Source organism: Pezoporus flaviventris, unplaced genomic scaffold (genome assembly GCF_033815535.1).
Source record: "Pezoporus flaviventris isolate CSIRO_AGI_PZ_B2104156 unplaced genomic scaffold, CSIRO_AGI_Pfla_v1 ptg000001l, whole genome shotgun sequence".
Classification (NCBI taxonomy): domain Eukaryota; kingdom Metazoa; phylum Chordata; class Aves; order Psittaciformes; family Psittacidae; genus Pezoporus; species Pezoporus flaviventris.
This window is the reverse complement of record NW_026892549.1, coordinates 13,252,501-13,272,500: the sequence shown is the minus strand read 5'-3', so window position 1 is coordinate 13,272,500 and position 20,000 is coordinate 13,252,501. Positions and strand designations below refer to the sequence as shown.

General features: G+C 39.3%; 1 protein-coding gene across 15 annotated transcripts in view; it reads left to right on the top strand.

Moving 5' to 3' along the window:
- The window catches only part of GTDC1 (glycosyltransferase like domain containing 1), a 321,331-nt gene that overhangs the window by 145,174 nt on the left and 156,157 nt on the right, over positions 1 to 20,000 (top strand). For all 15 annotated transcript variants that reach the window (XR_009741800.1, XR_009741801.1, XM_061445084.1 and 12 more), the window contains one exon: positions 17,109 to 17,218. Coding sequence is in view for 13 of the 15 variants with exons in the window: in XM_061445084.1 (XP_061301068.1) it covers positions 17,109 to 17,218 (110 nt within the window). In the remaining 2 variants the exon portion in view is untranslated. The remainder of the gene's footprint in view (positions 1 to 17,108; positions 17,219 to 20,000) is intronic.

Sequence of the window (20,000 nt, the reverse complement as noted above, 5' to 3'; positions counted from 1 at the left end):
ACTAGCTACGGGGGCAGCAATCAGTTTCTTGAAAATTTACTGTTCTAAGCCCATTAGAGTTCCAGCGCAGCAAGGCTCTCGATGGAAATCGAAAGCGCCTGCCTTCATCTGAGGATGCTGCATGCAAATCTTCCGGGCTGAACTCCTACCCTTTGGTGTTAGGATGCTTTAGAAACTAATTTATGTAAATTCACTTGTAAAAAATTATAGTTTATTTTTAATTGATGAATATGAATTAGAAAATTAAGACACCAGTTTAGCATCCACCAAAAAGCCGAGGATCCTCAGCCCATGGCCCGGGTGGCATAGGTGAAAATAAGGGGCTGGAAGCAGCCCCTTCATGGTGCAATGTAACCAAAAATAAGCACTCTTTGCCTTATTAGAGGAGAAGTCATTGTGTGCCTTATTCAGACATCAGCAGTTAAAAGCATCCCCTTCTTAGGCCTAGTGCGAGCCTTCGCGTAAAGCGGACTAATTTTAGCCAAGTATTGTAATGTGCAAGGGGGTTTTGTGTGTAAAACATTGGCAGTGGTATCCTGCTTGTATTCCAGCACGAAGTGCTTGCAGATATTGTCCTATACAATAATACTTAACAACCATTGTCTACCCTGATGATTTACATGTAGTTTTCATTTTGAGTAAAAAAAAAAATAACATAGAAAAGGAAGTTTAATTTTACTTTTTTTGTGTGTTTCTGTGTTCCCCTTCCCCTAACAAAAACCCCCTTCGGCTAAACCATAAAAAAAAACCCTTTGTGAAGTCATGCTGTTGTTAAAGAAAATTTCTCAAAACAAAGTGATGCTGACCTCATTGCATTAGCACTTTGCAGGGACCGCCAGTGCCCTAAAATACAGCATCAGCCCCAACACCTCTCCCGCTAAGTCAACCCAGCATAGGCCCTGCCTGCTTGGAAATGCATCAAAATCAAAAGTGACATTCTCTAGCAGACACCTTCTCGCTTAAATTGGTGTTAAAATGTCTTTGCATGAGAACAGGTCCTCTGATTCAATCCCTGCCCCTTCTTTCCATCCCTCCCAAATCCGAGCCTGTTGAGGATTACAGTGTGCAACCTCTGCCGACAGCAGATAAATAACTGACAGTATTTTAGCAGAGTTGCTAGGTTCTCTGCAGAGTAATTTGTTTTCTCCTTTCTCACCAAGTCTTTAATGTTTTGTTATAAACATCTATAGCAAAGCACTGTTAATAGAAATGACTTACAGCCAAGGATACGGATAAAAGGCTGCAATGAGTTTCTGAGATGCTTTCTTGCAAGGGCTATGCCAAGGAATCACTCTTCCCATTGTGCAAATGGGCTTTGCTGGAAATGGAGAGGCAAATTCTGGTGATTGACTGACAGAGTTCCCACATCTGATCAGAACTTTTTCTTGTCCCACAGGTTTTCATTGCAAGTGATAAAATATCCATTTGGTGAAGGATTAAGGAGGTGGCAGTGACCAGTGTGACACACTCCTCTCCCCCCAAAAACTAGCCCACTAGCATTTATACATGTGCATTATTGTACATGCCCCGTACCTGGAAACATTCAAGGCCAAGTTGGATGGGACTTTGAGCAGCCTGGTCTAGTGGAAGGTGTCCCTGCCCATGGCAGGGAGTTGGAACTAGGTGGTCTTTAAAGCTCTTTCCAAACCAAACCATTCTGTGTGTCCATGACTCTGTCATTATGCCCTCTCCCTGTCCTTTAGCAAGGCCATAGACACTTGCCAAAGCTATTTTTGCTGTAGTTGGGGTAAACTGGCATCTACCTTCTCTCTTTCTTCATGTGAGCCTGAGGGTGGACGTGCAAAACTGCAAACCTGCTGCACCTCCAACCACAGTCATGTCACACAGATGACAAGTAAATAATTTTATTATGAGATTGGTGGCTCTTTACTTCTCTCTTTCATGGAGAAGATCTGCAGTGCTTCTTAAGACACTCCCCCAGTGAATGAAACCCTTATGTTTTTTCTTTTCCCCTCTGTGCCTTGTATCATCTCAGCAGTTAAAGTCTTGATAAGCTGTCAGAAATCAATTCGTCTTCCCCTAATTGTACTGGTGTGATAAAAGATCACACGGGGAATCTGCGAGAATTTACACACACATGCAAATAGCTGCTATCAATTCACGTGGAAGATCAGATAAGCCTGTTATCTCGTGTTGTATGTGCCAGCGTGTGACAAGAGTGTGGGGAAGGGCATGGGTCAGGAGATACGGGAATCAGCGGTGGAAGTCATGATGAGGAAATTCAGAAGAAAAAAATTCTAGATTGCAAAGATTATCTGAAGATTTCTGGTCTAAGGGAAAAAGGTGTGTACAGAGATAGTGCAGTGCCCAATTGCCTTTTTTAATAAGTGTCACAAAGAAATGAGTTAATGGAGGAAAGGTTGTTTTGTTGTCACCATGTGCTGTACTAAAGCAGCTGCCTACTGTGAGAACCTGGTGCCCTCCACTCAGGAGCAAGTCCTGGGGAAGGATTTGTCCCAGGTAGTTCAGTCAGTGTTGTGTCTTCTGGGCTGGGGTAGCTCTTCATCAGTGAGTTTAACACAAGTCCTCTGCAAGCTGTGAGGGAGAGCAGCCTGGAAAGGCATTTTCTAATAGTGGCACCTTGTTGCTCTTCGTATTGGCAGTGCAGTAGAGAATTTGTGCAGTTACTGTTTGTCTTTGAATTCAGAATTCAGAACTATTTAACATAGAGACATTAGAGAATACAGTGAATCTATACCCAAATCATATTTTCCTCACACTGTCGAATATTTTGAATCAAATTTTTTTTCCCATCAAGATGCAGATATGGTAAGACAACAAAAGGTGAAAGAGTAGGTGCTCCACCTAGAAATTACCTTTGAGTACCCAGGAATGCTATTAGCCTCAACAGCCATCCTCACTGTTGTAAACAACCTGCAGAGAGCATGTCGAAGAAAGGACCAAGGTCCTACGCCTTTGTGGTGTGTGGCCACTTGTGCAATATCGTGTAAGGAGGGCAGAGGTTTTGTGTTGCTGAAGGAAAGTTTGTCCTCCATTTCAGGGAAGTTATAGTTGACTGGGGCTGTGCTGCCCCTTTTCGCAGGAAAGTGGTGGAGAGCTTGGCTCTAGAACCATGCTGAATGGGGAGTGAGTTCCTGCAGGGAAACTTATCTTTGAAAAGCAACTGATTCTGGTAAATTTAATCCAAAAAGGTTAAAGTGGTGGATAGATAAGACAGACTGAAAACAAAGACTTAAAATGCAAGTGTTTATACAGCCTTAACTAAAACGTACTAGATATGATAAAAAGCCCATAGGGTGTAAAATAATTTCAAAATGGAAATTTTTAAGTGTCTAAGAAAAGCTATCTAATACTCTCTGAGAAAATGATGTTCACTGCAATACAGAGTACATGCAATGAATGTACCAGTGCCATGAGAGTGTATGTAAGAGGCATCTGATTGAGGAGAAGCTGACATCCTTGCTTCTAGAACACCTAAAGCAAAAAAGAACTTCACTTTCATGGGAGCTGGAGTTAAGTTTGAAAGCAGATAGTAGGTTTTTTTATCAGTAGCAAATAAGGTTCCATAGTGGACATTTCAACATACTCTTTTCCATTTTTCTTACGGCCGCTTTGTTGGAGGGCTGTAAGAAGTTGATAGTCCAGAGGAGAAAACATCTCTAATTTTGATAATGGCAAAAAGATCCTTTGTATTACCCCTGTATTCTTTAGCTAAAAAGCCAGGTATAATTTTGAGTAGTTTGTTATGTTTATAGTATAAGTAGAGCCTATAGTAAGTGTTCCAAGAGCAATAATTGGCCTTATGACATGTCTTCAGTTCCCTTCCTACCTGATCTCTGATTTGGGTAACTAGTCACAAACTAAACGTAAACCTGTCAGCTTTGAAAATCTTAAAACAAACACTCCATGTTGTGACAGAATGGCAGGAATTAAAGGAGGGCTCTGACATTCCTGCAGGGTGCTGAAAGACCACATCGTCCCCCCAAAAGAATACCAAGATCTTCCTTCCCAGACCTTATGGAACACAAAACTACTGTGTTCAAGACAAGGTTGGATGGAAGTTTGAGCAACCTACGCTTTAGTGGAAGGTGTCCCTGTCATGGCAGGTGGGTTGGAACTCAATGGTCTTTAAGATACATTCAACCCAACCCATTCTATGATTCTGTGATGACTTGTACCACCTGCTTTGCATTGCTGTAAAACCTTGAATCTCTCTCAAACAGGAGTGTTCAGGATTCAATCTTAGTGGCAGAGAAACAGACCAAAAGTGAGTTGCCAGTTGTTGTTCACCAAATCATGTGTGCCATCAGAGCTGCATTTGTCTTGCCCCAGCTTTCTCATGCTTTTCCCATGCAAGAATCTGGTAACTGCCTCCATGGGACAGGGAAGAACAATGGCATCTACATTTTAATCAGGTCCTGAAATTTTCATTTGCAGGTAAATCTGATGATCTGCAAAAGGCGTATTTTTTTAGCCTTTCAAAAGGTTACATGTCTGCCACTTGTATCGAAAGAATCACCTAGGGTTTGGGAAGGTGTTTGGGTTTGGGCGATTGGTGTTTTTTCTCCTATGATTTCAATTGCCTGGGCTCCTGATTAATGGCTGAAGCAGTTTGCTCAATTGGCATCAGCAGTGTACTAAAGGAGAGGGGAGCTATCTCAGGAATACAAAGAGCTAAGATATTTTGTAATCTGTTCTCACTCAGATGTATACTTCAAATTGCATTCCCTCAGTTGAGGGAAATAATTTCAGTTACGCTGGTCACAGCAGAAAGCAGTCATTTTTGAATGCTTTTTTTTTCATTAATGTAGATATGTTTCTGAGATGAGAAATGATGTTTCTTCTAATGATGGTTACATGTAGTTAATTTCCTTTTTCCTTTTTTAACAGCTTGGTGTGAAAGGCAGTTTCCTTTAAAGGGGGGGGCGGGGGCGGATAAAAGTGATACAGCTGATGTTCCTGTTGCCTTAGCAACAGATTTATTTATTAGGGTCTGAAATGACATGAGTTAATATACCACATACCTGCTGATCGGCAAACTCTCCTATTTCAGCTCCAGTTGACAATTAAGTCCTGGACAGCTACAGCCAGGGGTTAATGTTACTCATTAGGAGAACTAGGTCATTACTGGGAAATCAAGGCACTTAAGGCAGCATGGATAAAATATAAAATTCAGCATCTCAAGGAGTGAGGGGTTTTATGTTAATTAACCTTATTTTCCTTTCATTAAAAAAAAATCTTTCATATATGCATATGACAGTGGATCAATTAATTGGTGGGGGAAAAAGGAAAGTAAGCTGTAGTTTACTTTCCTCTCCTACTCATCTTCATTTCTTTTGGAAGGGTTTCATTATTTTATGGAAAATTCTTATGTCTATATGATGAGTAAAAAGGGTATTAAAATTAGGAAGGGAATCATCATGGAAATCAGCTTTACCACAAGGGAATGAGCAAATAAAAGCCTTGGAAATGAAAATAAATAAGCTTTGCTAATACCTCACCTAAGGAGCAGAATATAAGCCCATCAGAGCTTGGAGATATTTAGAGGTACTTCTTTGCTTCTTTATTAAGCAGTTACATAGTTATTTGACCTTCAGAAACGGAAACTTTAGAGAACTAATTCAAGTTGTTGGTAAATACTGTATTTACAGAAAGCTGATCAGTGGTGTAGCCAACAGTAACTCCAGTAGTTAGTAATTGGCTTCTGATTTCATTTTATTAAGATATCTGAGTGGGAGTTTTAACTTGATAAGTCAAGTGATTTAATAAAGCTTTCCTGAAAGCCTTTATTTACTAACTTTAAGCAGACTTTATTCTGATACTGGAGAGTTTAATAGGCTGAAAAAAATAATCATATTAAAAGAAAACTTATTTTTTTTACTCACCGTTCCTCCAAATACACTTAGTTCTTTCACGTCTGCTAAGCAGTCTACTTTCTTTTCTATGTTTAAGCTCTGTGGCCCGATTCTGCTTCTCACTGCATTTCGAGTAATTTGATGTAAACCCCTTTTCCACTTCTGTAAAGTCAGGGTTGAAGCAGCAGGTTACCTGGTGTGTATGTAGTAAAACGTTGTACCAGATTGTAAGAGCACTGTTACTTGTATCAAAAGGAAAATTGAAACCCCATGAGTGTATTTTCTCTGCTCCATGGAATTGTTTTGCACTCTGACATAACTGTTTTCTTAAATATAAGAAAAAAGTTAAATAACATCAAGATTCTGCCTAAAATATCACAAGGAGAAGCTGTCCTTCTTCATTCACTCTATGCTATCCAGACACTTGCAGAGGCCACTTCAGTGGCTGTCCTCTGAAGCCTGTTCCAATAAATGCTTCAGCTATGGTTGAAAAACTGATTTTGAGTTATGTAAGACTACAAGTGCATCACGAGGACATTTGAAGATTATTTACCTTTGGAATAGATGTATCACAGTTTGCCGTAGTAGCTCCAGTAAGCTCGGTTCTCCCTTTTTCCATGGTACAAAACTCATGGTGTTTTTCTTCTCTGGTACAATTGGGAAACCCAAGTCTTTGAGAAGAAACACATGTGAACTGCTAGGATAAAGAGTGCTCTCAGTGCTCTGAAGGAAGGGGGTTTGGTCTTCCAACTATTGCTATCAAAACAATCCTTTTATGCTCCGTTCACCCAAGCTGGTTTTGGAGTTTCTTTTTCAAACCTCTTCCTTCTGTCTTTGTCAAGGTCAGTTCCTCAGGCCTTTCCTCATATGTAGTCTCCTTGTGCAGCGAATTTGCATCTCACCTTTCTGCAGTTTCTCAACCTTTCCCATCTCCATCATTTCACTACCTGTACAGGGAACCTTCTGCAACACATTGGTCCATATTTTCTCCGAAGCCCTGTTGTGCAACCTGACTGGGTCATCGTCTTGGTCTCTAGACTGGTTTCAAGTTTTTCCTCATGTGAACTGGTTTTGTGTTGCATTTTTTCACCATCTCCTTTACTTCTTCACTCAGTTCACTGTTTCTTTGTCATGCTGTTCTTGAGTACTTGGTTGTATTGATCAGATCTTATTTGTCCCCTTTGCTTTGTTCTGGTCCACATCTAAGAGTTTTAGTCAAACTTGGAAAGGACATGTAACCATTACTGCTTTCTGTCTCTTCAACCCATCTCCTGTACTTTCTTAACCAAATAGTCCATTTTCTTGGTTTTCCTTATTTTCAGTGCATATAAAACAATTCTTTATTCTGCAAAGACCAGTAACTTTGTTCTGAATCCAGTAGAGGGATCACTGGCAGTGAACACAAGATCTGTGTTTTCATTCCAGATGTTAGATCCTGCCTGGGTTTTAGCAGCCTGACTTCTAGTGGAAGGTGTCCCTGCCCATGGGACAGGGAAGGGAGGTTGGAATGAGATGGTTTTATAGTCCCTTCCAATGCAAACTATTCTGTGACCTGCAACAGTAGGACTGTCTCACTCAGCTTTAGCCTAAGGTGTGCCCAGCACAAATGGACTTTTCAGTGGCTGGGTGTAAAAGGACTTTTTCCAAAGGCTTGTCTACATTTTTAGGAAGACTTCCAGTTTGACTTTGAGTCATCCAAATATTCAGTTCTTACTCTAAAACAAAAAGAGGTTCAAATATTTAAAACAGAGGCTTATTTGAAATTTAATGGAATCAGCTAGGTTGGAAAAGCTCTTTAAGATCATCAAGTCTGACCATTACCCCAGCACTGCCAAGACCACCACTAAACAATATCACTGAGGGCATCATCTATACAGTTCTTGAACACTTCCATGAATGGTGATTCCACCACTTTCCTGAGAAGCCTGTTCTAACACCTGATCATCCTCTCTGTGAAGAAATTCTTCCCAATATCCAATCTAAACCTCCCCTGGTGTAGCTTTGAGGTTGTTACCTCTTGTCCTATCACTTGTTACCTGGGAGAAGAGACTGACCCCCACCTCAGTACTACTTCCTTTCAGGTAGTCGTAGAGAGCAATAAAGTCCCCCCGACCCTTCTCTTCTCCAGACTACACCCCCTCTCCCAGTTCCCTCAGCCTTTCCTCATCACACTTGTGCTTCAGACCCTTTACCAGCTTTGTTGCCCTTTTCTGAACCCGCTCCAGCACCTCGGTGTCTTTCTTGTAGTGAGGAGCCCAGAACTGAGCACAGGATTCGAGGTGCAGCCTCACCAGTGCCGAGTACAGGGGGATGATCACTGCCCTGCTCCTGATGGCCCCACTATTTCTGATGCAGGCCAGGATGCTATTGGCCTTCTTGGCTACCTGGGCAGAAGCTGGCTTATGTTCAAGCTGGCTCATGTTCAGCAGCCAACAGTCAGCACCCCCAGGTCTTTTTCTCCCGAGCAGCTTTCCAGCCACTCTGCCCCAAGCCTGTAACATTTCATGCGTTTGTTGTGGCCTACATGCAAGAACTGGCACTTTACCTTGTTGAACCTCATACCGTTGGCCAGAGCCCACCAATCCAGCCTGTCCAGATCCTTCTGCAGAGCCTCCCTGTCCTTCTACAGATCAGCACACCCACCCAACTTGGTGTTGTCTGCAATTTACTGAGGGTGCACTCAATCCCATCATCCAGATCATCAGTGAAAAAGTTAAACAACACTGTCCCGAACACCAAGCCATGAGGGTGTTAGTCACCACTAGTGACTGGTTGCCAGCTAGATGTGATACGATTTACCAACACTCTTTGGGCTCAGCAAAGATACAGTTTGCAGTTTTACTAGGTAGTGGTTTGCTTGTTATGTTTTGGTTTGGTTTGGTTTTCTCAAATCTTGTTCTTTGGATGCTCTCAAAAACTCTTGGCAGAATTTTTCTAGAAGGTTATGTAGTCCAAGATAGCCTCAGTCTTGGGAAACATCATAAACAAGGACAGTAGAGTCCTTGACAGTAAGAAGTCCCAGGCAGATTTTAGCAGATGGTGCCACCAGCCCCATTTGTAATTCACAATACCTCAGACCACAGTTCGTGAATATCCTCCAAGAGATAAAAATTTTCATAAGCAAGTGATCTAATATTCCTCCTTATTTTTACTAGTGCTAGGGTGGGTTAGGTTTCTTCCTTCAAAGCTCTTTTTAATTAGTTTCCTCTTCTTACTGCACTGCAATTCTCCTCTGCCTTTCCCTTCTTCTCCTCCCTGCTCTCCTTTTCTCTGTGTTTTCACCCTTTTTTTCCCTCCCTTTGTCCTCTAATCTCTGCTTTTCCTCAGTTGTCTTTGTGCAAGCCCTGACTCAATGAAATGAGTTGATTCCTCATTCTGAAAGCAGTGCTATTTGTAGTTACTTTAATCTTGTTGAATAATGAGTTTCAAGCCTTGGTCTTGGTGCCAAGAAATTTCCTGCTTAGGAGCTTCATGCTTGGAGCTGGCAGCTTCACGGATCCAAAAAGGATGAGTTATCTTAGGTACCTGAGCTAATTCCTCTCAGGATATTACTCAGTAGGGATGAGGAGTTACTTTTTGCCCCAGGAAGGGTATCTGGTGCAGTATTAAGTGGTCATGGTTTGATGATGTGAGTCCACCATGGAAATCACAGGGGGGCCACAGGATCTCTTATGGTGGAATTGCCATTCCCAGGAAAATGTGCAGTAACGTTGTTTTTACATAGTATTTTATATTTAATTATTTTTCTTTAATTCTTTTTCTTTTCAAAGAACAAACAGTATATTCTTACCCACTTATTGTCATAGTCATACCTGTCTACTATTACCATAACATGACATGTTTTGTAGTCTGTTGAATCACAATAACAGATACCGTGTATGTTTATCAGGGCTGTCACAGTCACTCAGCTTATTTTGTCTCTCCTCCTGACAACAGGAAGCAGTTTGTTAAGTTACCTTTTGAACACAAAAGGAAGTTAATTTTTCTTTTTTTCTTTTTTTTTTTTTTTTTAATTTGGGGGCAGTCCATAGCAATTATGAGGTTGTGTTGCAAAGTTGACTAAAACGTTTTTTTTTATTTGAATCCTATACTTGAAAACCTAGGTTCACCAAGTTAAAGGTATGAAAAGGTATTTGAATGAAAGTGCATGATTTTTACACCAAGGTAACTGAGACCAAACACCAGTTTTTATCTTCAAAGGTTAATCTCTCTGTAGGAAATAAGCAGGAGGCTCAATGACTGATGCTGATCCTGAGGTTTTTTTGGTTAGAGAATGCACAATATTTTATTTTGAGTTTTTTCTTCATGAATTGTGAGGGGAGAAGAAGAATCTAAACAATAAACTCCCAAGGTTCTTTTTTTTTTTTTTTTTTTTATGAATCTCTCCTAGATAACGCAAGATAGGAGAAAATGCTTTTCCAGCGTAAAGCAAAATGTCACCCATTTTTCTCAGGCCAGCAATTTGAAAAATTCAGAAGGTAAAATATATTCTTCACTGTAAATATCTCACAGGCTATAACAGAAAATAAAACACTGTATTTGCCAGTATTGTTTGGTTGCTTTGTGCCTCTCTAGTGACACTATTTAATTCCTTGGTTTGCAGAGGTGTTTTGCAAGGATCAGGACCTTTTCTGCTTGTAGAACCTCCAAATTGCTAGCCAAAAATTATTCTGTATGGTTGTTTCTTTCGGTGACACTTATGCAAAAGCATTTTCTTCTACTTGATTCCATTTTCCGTTAACTGAGGGAGTATTAGATATTATGGTAACTTTTGATGCTGATGATGGCAGACAGTGTTTAGAGGCACTATTACAGCAAAGACATTTTGTAAGCATAAAAGCCGAAGAGGAGAACTCATTGGAGTTAACTGCATATTTACAGTCTACCTCTACCTCTTATTGGAAACGTAAAAAGATGGAAAAATGCTGTGATAAATTGAATAGATGGAAAGCAATTAACTTTTCCTTCATGTTTGCATTTTCAGAGTTATTTTTTTCTCCTGTTTCTTTTCTAATAGCTCTTTCCCAGCAGTACTATTTCCTCTTTTGCAGTTAAAATGAGCATTGTTACTAGAAATTTTGTATTAGAATTTTAAATTTTTTGTCCTTTTTTATTTTTTCCCAATCTTAATATAGAAATGTGTATTAAAGTAATTTGAATGAGGGAAGTCCTCTGTCCTCCATGAAAATAATTACTAGAATGTGGTATTCATTTTGATATATTGAATATTCATTTGGGTATCTTGAATAAGCTTGCAACGTAAGTCCTCTTACTTCAAGAAGAATATTATGCTACTGAAGTATTTACTGACTGATCCTCACCACATTTTTGTAAATGAAAGCTCCTATAAGGCCGTATCTTACAGATGGGGAAACCTGGGCAGAGCCATCTCATGGGAAATCAGTGTTGGGAAAAGACCAGAACTCTGCAATTCTCTGTTTTGAAGGCCAAGCTTATTTTTTTCTGTGACTATACTGCCGCTTTCTAGCATTATTAGATTATAATAAACCTTAAAATATATTCAAATTTTTCTGAGCTCAAGATTTAATGTAAAGTATGGAAGTGTAATGCAGTAAATACTGTTATGCAGTGAAAATAATCCTTGATACTGTTCTTTAGGTTAGATTTGACATGAAATGAAGCCCCATTTTTAGCTCAGCAGAGTGTGAATGCAAAGACTGCACCACTTATCAATGTTTTGCTGCTAGCTTCTGGAGAATGCCCAGGATAGATACAGGGTCAACAGGAGGCTGATGTCATGAGTTCTCTTATCATTCCGTGGCATCCTTCATCACCCTCCCCAAGTCTGTACCATATCAGTTAAAACATTAAAGAACTTCAAGTTCCCGTTCTTTACTGTTCTTCCCATTCACCCAAACAAAGAATGTTACTGGGATAAAGGCATCTTCCACCTCCTGGCTCTGGGTGTGAAAAAGGTTCAGCTCTTGCCTCACAGCCCACTCTCAGCAGCAGAGAATGCTCGTGCTTTTCTTCACCTTCATTCTTTCAAAAATGTTAACTTTTACAAGGGATTTTACACATTTTCTACCATTTCCTCCATGGTGCTTCTCCATCCTCTCTGCACTGTACTTCCCTGCTAATGCTTCTGCATGCCTTTACTCTCTGTTTTTTCTTCTTTGGTTCTCCTCCTTTAATAATCATGCAGTTTTACTTTTGCTTCCTAATTTATATCTTTACTGGTTTTTTTTCCTGACCTTTTCTGTACCTCTGCTAGCACTCAAATGCTCTCTGCAGCTGTGTTCAAGCCTGATTTTTTTTCTGTATTCTTTCCTTTTTCCCAAGCCTGTGCCTTTTTCTTCTTCTCTTCATTTACACTGTATTTATCTTCCTGCACCCTCCTGAGTTTGGATATGTCATCGTTTTCTTAAGTTTTCAACTTGAATATTTGTTTTGGGTTTTTTCCTTTTCGTGGTTCTCTTCTGAGGTTATTTTGCCCTCCTCATCTGCCCTGTTTGCTGTCAGACTTGCTCCTCACTATTTCAGTTTCCGAAAAAATAAAGGACCACTGTCATCCACGGTAAGGTCTGTGTCTTAGGAACTACATTCCCATCAATATTAATTATTGATTCTGTGCTCACAGACCTCCCCAGCCATGTTGCTGCCCCTCATGCCTTCCGTGCACTTTCTCTGGCTGATGTCTCTCGTCCCTTCCTCTCCATCCTGGGTGGCTCTTGGCTCACTGGTCCTCTGCCTCTATGACTGCTGCACAGCTTCATAAATAATGACTGATACTTCAGTGGCCTAGTTTAGCATCCATTTTCTAGCAATAATTGCAGGTAGGCAGAAATCTGTCTTTTAGATCTTGCTATATATCCTAAAAGATTAAAAAAAAAAAAAAAAGTGCTACTTTAACTGATGGAGATTTTGTGCCTGTTTTAGTATTACCATTTGTCACTGTTGCCTATCTGACGTTCAGGTGATTTTACGAAATGGGAAACAAAAGGAGATGTACCCATTGTGAATTGCTTGGATTTAAGGCACTTCAAAAAGTGAACTATTACTGCATGCCCTCACAATTTGGAATTCTCTACCACTGAAAATCTCCCATGCTAAATGTCCTAAGAAGATTACGATCAACCTTTTTAATATTGCTTTTAGCTGAGCTTATTTGTAACCCTTTCAAAATACCTTGAGATGGCATGACAGTGCTGTTGCTATCACAATCATTGTGACCCTTTACGCATATTTTTTCAAATAAAATATTTTCTCACCTTGTTTAACACTTCTACATTGCTGGTTAACTTGCATAAACCGTAGGTTTTTATATATTTTTTTAATAGAGTGCATTTATTTTCCCCTTTGAGCAAGTCGTGTCTCTTTTCCACAACTCTTCTATGCTCTAATTCATAGCTGATGCATCTTCCTCCAGATCCTAAATAACTGTGATTATCACCATGTAGGATAACTTTGTGTATACTTAAAAAATTAAACTTCAGTCACAGAAGACCATATGGGTCACTTACTAAATTTGACTGAAATTCAAGAGATGAATATGCAGAAAATAATGTAAAGGGCCAAATTATTCTTTTTTTTTTTTTTTTTTATAATTTCAATATGTTTCCCATCACTGGTCAGGGATGTTGGTATACTGCAGCCCCAGGGATAACTCAAATTTGGCTGGTCTCTGTGCACATTCTTTCCAGTTCCAGCAAAGGATAAGGCCGGAGGGCTCAGGCTGAAAAAAAAAAGTGAAGACTGTTGCCATTGATCGTATAGAGGAGCATCATTCTAGTGCAATGAAGTTGCTTTTTTTAATCATTTTAGGCTGAAAAGAGGGATGTCAAGTCATCAATTAATCCTGACAGCATCCTTCTGTGGTGAAAAAATAATACTCTTGCACCCATTTTATAAACAGAAAATCTGAGGCAGAGATAATGGAGGCTGAGAGCTGGTGGTGCTGATACCACCACCCTCTCATTCCTCATTGCAAGGACAGTCTTGAAAGTTTTATTTTCGATTAGAAAGGGAAGTCACTAAATCAGGCTGAACTCTGGGCCACATTCCCATAACCAGACCGCTAAAGCTCAGCCAGTTCTTAAGAGAGACTTCAAATGCCTCTATTAAAATGTTTTAGACTAAAACAAAAAAACACAAACAGAAAAATACAACTGGGTAAGAAAATTGAGTGTGCAGTATTGAAACATGGAGATTAAATGTTTCCAGTGACAGTGCTCTCAAATCCAAGTATAGGTGTGGTGCCTGTGTCTGTTCTGTAGCACTTACAGCTGGAGTTTGGCTATTCTGATATTTTCATGTTCTTATAATGAAATTTAGAGCATCTTCAGACCATGCTCAGTTCTTATTTTTCCATCGCCAGATGCATATCAAATCAAGTAAAAATACAAGAGCATTTCAAATACCTAAAGTAAACAACAAAGCCAGATCCTGGAAGCACATTAGCTTGATTTTTTCCCATAGTATCTTTAAAGAAAAGTTTTCATTTTACTATCAAGCTTTTATACAGTTTTTTGTTCTTCTTAAGGGAATATAATATTAAGGGAATATATAATTAATATTATTTAATAAAGCTCAAAAATGCAACAGATGCAGCCAAAAGTGCACATCATTTTGAGCAGATCTTTACAGAACAGACATTCCATATTGTGTTCATCTTTTTCCACAATCACTGCTATGGCAATCTGGTGTGTTCAGCAGTTGTTGCTGAGTAAGGCAGACTGGATTGTATATGATTTTCTCCATGTCAGCCAAGAAACAGAGCTCTCTTCTTCTTGATGCAGTAAAGAGGTGGTCTTCTACTATTTATTGCTTTCTCCCAGGAGCAGCTATACTTTACTAACTTGCAATAATAATAATAATATACTGCAGTCTGTAGGTGCATGTGCTAGAACCTTTCTGTAGGTCTTAACCAAAAATAAAATGGTTATGGTGTTGAAAAGTCACGGAGGCTGGGAAATTGAATAAGATGACCTCCCAAATAGAAAAGCTACAAGATTCACAAAACGTGTCATTAAAATCTGTATCACATAAAAGCAAGTAATTTTAAAAGGGGGTATGGAAGGAGGATCACCTAAAGCAGAAAACCCGTAAGAGAGGCTCCAGTTCCAGCAGAGGAAACGTTTCTCCTTTCAGCATTCCTTCTGGGTGCCAAATTTTCCTTCTGTTCTTCCCCACCTATTAAACAAAGCTGCAACTTCCAATTCCTATCAGTTTTCCTAAATATGTGCAGCTTATGTGGCTTCGACGAGCTGTAAGGCTCCATATTCTCTTGCCAGCTCCTTGACAGTGTGGCTCCAACAGCATCCTCCACTTTTGGCTGCCTCTGGGACCCCTGGTCTCTTCTGGAAAGCGAGAAGGAAAGCATATCCTATGCTGGAAGGCCTTTTTGTGACTGCAGAGCTGATAGTGGGGCTGTGAAGAGCTTGGAAAGCTCTGTAAGCATCACAGCTCAGTCTGTCAAGGCTGCCTCCTCTGTGTATGGAGATGTTTTGGTCCATCTGAGGATGAGCTGGGCATCACTCAGCGTCAGATACAGAACAGGGGCTCATCAGGATCACTTCTAAAGCACCCACAAAAGCCTGCCTTGGGGAATCTGAGGCTAACAGGAAACGTTATCACATTATCATGAATTACACTGCCTCCCAGCATCAAAGCTATTTTTCCTTGCAAACTTGCACATTTCTGGCAGAGATGTTTTCTTCTAGCCAAGTCTGAGTCTTCTGTTATAATCCCATTTTTCCTCTTTCAGCCGGGCATTCAGAGGCAACTAAAATACAGACAACACATTTTTGCCCTTTATTTACCTACCAAAAACAGGTGGCCATTTTAAGCATGAGGATGCAAGCAAACTAGTAGGCAGTACTGGAATCTTTGCAACAGGAAGAAATAACCTCTCCAAGCCAGTGCTCGTATCCACTTCTGTTACTGGAACTGCCATGAAAACTCCTGGTTCACAGATGTGAAACAAATTACGAAGCTTATGCAGTTGCATTCCTCCTTATTATTGGGAACAAAACAAATCTGGAATATGGAGGACTTCTTAAAGTAATTATTGTCTGCCTTTATTTTAAGAAAATGCAACTAATTCTGAAAACTCCTCAATTCCTGAAGATTTTTCAGCCTAGAGAAGTCACATTAATGATAAGATTAATTTGTTTTAATTCTCTAAACCAAAAATATTGACTGAATGAGAAATTAACACATGTAGAGCTGCAGATGTCATTTGGCTTCAGATTTCCTGAATTATGTAATTATTATCTTTCATATAACAGTGTGACAAACCTACAGATTCATTTACAAGATTAGTCTGTGAAGAAAGACACCAGGGCAGCTGAGCTATAGATTTTCCATTAATACAGGAAGGAAAACAGTGGAATTTTCTAAATAATAAATAAAACCAAAATATTTTAAAGACATATGGTGCACATCTGTCTGAAATGCAGTAATTTAAAGCACAGTAATTAAATGCAAGATATAATGTTCACCTTAGAGTGGGAGCATTATTTCATTTTAAATATAACTTAGCAAATTTGAGAAATTTAGATAATCTGTGGTACCTTTTTGAACTTTTCATTCTGTGCTAGAAGATAGATTAACAAACTGACTTTTTATTTACTTTTTAGATAACCAGCCTTGTGTTTCAAGGCATTAATTGTGATATTCATTCAAACCTTTAATATTACATTCAGATGAAATTATGAGCATTTTTTTTTTTAACTTCCAGTTAACTCCTCAAAAGTCTAAAGGTAGAAGATGTCTTGTGTTATTCCTTTCTTTTTTACCTAAATGGATCAGAAGCTTTTCATGAATATAGCATGGTTTCATAGAATTCCAGTTTGGGAAATCCTGTGGTTTCAGTAAAAGTTTTTTGAGTCACCTGTTCCTCTTGAAATGGAGATTGCCTGCATACTTTTGGACAGAAAACAAAACAAACAAAAAAATTTTTTTTTTTCCTACCTTACCCTTTTTTTAATATGATTTTTGCCTTCAAGTGGGTGAGATATTACTCAGTCCTTCTCACTTTCAGGTATGGTAATTTGAAGAGTTAAAGGCATCAGTTGAAGACAGGGAAGGAGATAAGAATCTGATTAAACTGAGTTTTGATCCCAAGAGCTGCACTGAGTAAAATGTGTAACCATGAAACGAAGCAAGGAGGGAAACTGCTGAAGATGTTTAGTCCCCAGAAGTACTATTCAAGAGTAATACTGTTCTGATAAATAAAAAAAAAAGAAACAAAAAACAGTTCCACAAGTAAATATAAATGATGCTGATATAAGTTCTGTTTATTTTAAGGGAACATGACAAAGGTCCTGAAACTTTCTTTGAAGTCCTGCTGAAACTGAAAGAAAAAGATCTACCTTTTCATGTGTCCGTTCTTGGAGAGGCTTTCAGTGAAATTCCAGGTACTTTTCTTTTTTTTTTTTCTTTACTGTAAAGTTAGCATAAAGTAGATATTTCCGGAAGTAATTTTCATGTGCATATTATATTAGTGAAAAGAACATGTTTAAAATCTTCATAGTTATAAAACTAAATGACATAAATATGTTGTAAAATTAAAATTATTAAAAACAGTAAGCGTCTTTAATTTTACTTGGCAGTACAAAACCTTATTTATGACTTGTGTTTCAGTAACACTTATGTATTTATTTATATAGAGAGATAGGTGTGAGTGAGTGGACGGTTCAGATAGGAAACAAAATCTTTCAGGTCAGGGTCACTCATCTGAAATCCAGACTGAGATTTTAGCAGGTGAAAACAGTTCCCTTTCAAATACAAGGTTAAGGACTTCTGTGGAGACTTCTGGTTTGTATCTGGCTTGAAAGTGGTCATTAATCTTTAATAGTTTTATACCACTCATTTGCATACTCTTTCCGTTTCTTGGTTTCTGATAACCACTCCTCTGTAATCAGTTTCACCCATCTGAAAAAGAAATAGGTTTTAGTCTCAATACACACAGCTTTGTGCCTGAGATATTTTGGCAGTAAAGAGAATAGTCAAATCCTATACCGGGTGCACTTGTAGTAAATTAAATCTTTTTAAAATGTACGTTAATAATGAGTAAGCTTCAAAATATGTGATGTTTTAGCTCATATGTGATTTCCAAAGGTGGACTAGGTATCCTTCCATTTCTTCAGTCTGTAAAAATAGACTTGTGATTAGTGCATTTATCAGTTCTGTTGTATCTGTTGCCTGCTGGACTGGTGATATTTCAATTGGTTTAGGTTTGGTTTCGCAGTTTTTAAGACCCCAAGAAATTGATCAGATCCAAATAAGTTTTGGGTCCCCAACTGTGGCACAACTGCTTTGGAAAAAAAGATAACAGTTTGGTAGCAGGAAATTCTTCGTGTTTTCTGTCCACTTCTTTTTAGACAGTTTCTGAAAGCCTGTTCTTCTAGGCAAGTCTTATCACAGATCCCAAGGCAATGTTGCTTTCCAGACTGAATGCACCAGATTTCTTAGAAGGAGAAATTTCTAAGGAATATGTGACAGATAGGAATGTATGATGGTGCACTGCGGGAACAGATTCTATTGACACTCATTTTGGATGTTGTTACATATCTCATTTGTGGCTTCAGTACTTATGAATAATGTAGATCATCTTAAATTTATGCCAGTATATCAAATCTATATGCTGTACCTCTTGTCAATTCATTCATCCTCATGTATAAATAGATTCTATATAAAGGGCAACTTGGTGAAATATGTCTCATCACATGTATTTGATACATTCATACAAATGACATATGCAGGTCATTGCTAACAAGTACCAATAAAACCTGTTGCACATGCTTTACTGAAAAATCTATTTAAGAGATGTTTTGCAGATTTTTTAATTTTTTTTTTTTATAAATTATGGACACTGTGTTTCCTCTTCCTCCAATTATGGGACCAAATTCCCTCAGTATTATAAATGTCACCTTTACAGTCATTGCTAAGAGAAAAAGTGCATAACGTCTTTCATAATTCAGTAATCATTCTTTTTCTTTTTGGAAAACCCATTTTTTTTCAGTAGCTTGCTGTTTGAAATAAACAGCAAATATCCAATAAGAAGTTAAGAAATGTTTAATTTGCAGTGGTGCTAAAGCTTGAGCTTAGGCTCTGAAGGAATCATACAACTTAAGTCTTCAGGCAAGTATGCTTCAGAGGGCAGTTCCTCCCCTGTGGAAGAGAACAAGTAGCTCCATGACTGGCTCTTGTTTGGACTTTGTCAATGGTGAAGGAGTTCAGGCTGGCAAGTATCCAAACAATAACTAGGAAGTTACTCATTACGAGTGACAGTTGTGTCTATCTCATCATTGATCTTCATGCACATAGTGCAAGCATCATTAGAGGTTTAAGACCGTTTTTTGCCATTGGTACTCCTCTGTCCTAGGATATAACCTGCACTTTCAGTGTAGGTTTATGGTACGTCAAATTTTGGCTTAATAAAGATAGCAGCAGAGCAATGTGCGTGTTTGGAAGGCTGGCACGGACATCTGAGACCCATACCAAGAAGCAGCATCTTTTTATCATTACTGTAATACTGATACAGGCTGCCCCAATTAACCTGCTGTCCTCCAGTCATCCCAACCCTCCTTATTCCCCTTTCAACTTCCACCCCTTGAGCTCTGAAATAGACTTAGATGACCTGCATAAACTTATCCTAGAATGGTTTGGGTTGGAAGGGACCTTAAACATAGTTCCAACCCCCCAGCTATAGGCAGGGACACCTTCCGCTAGACCAGGTTGCTTCAAGCCCTGTCCATCCTGGCCTTGAACACTTCCAGGGATGGGGCAGACACAGCTTCTCGGGGCAACCTGTGCCACTGCCTCACCACCCTCACAGGGAAGAACTTCTTCCTAATGTCTAATCTAAATCTCCCTTCTTTCAGTTTAAAGCCATTCCCCCTTGTCCTATCCCTCCATTTCCTTGTAAAAAGCCCCTCTCCAGCTTTCTTGTCTGGCCCTTTAGGTACTGGAAGGCTGCTCTGAGGTCTCCCCAGAGCCTTCTCTTCTCCAGGCTGAACAAGCCCAGCTGTCTCAGCCTGTGCTCCAGCCCTTGGAGCATCTTCATGATCTTCTTTGGACTTGCTCCAACAGGTCCTCATCCTTCTTATGCTGGGGACCCCAGAGCTGAATGCAGTACTCCAGGTGGGGTCTCATGAGACCAGGGTACTTGACTGTACTTGCTCCAGCTTTTTCACC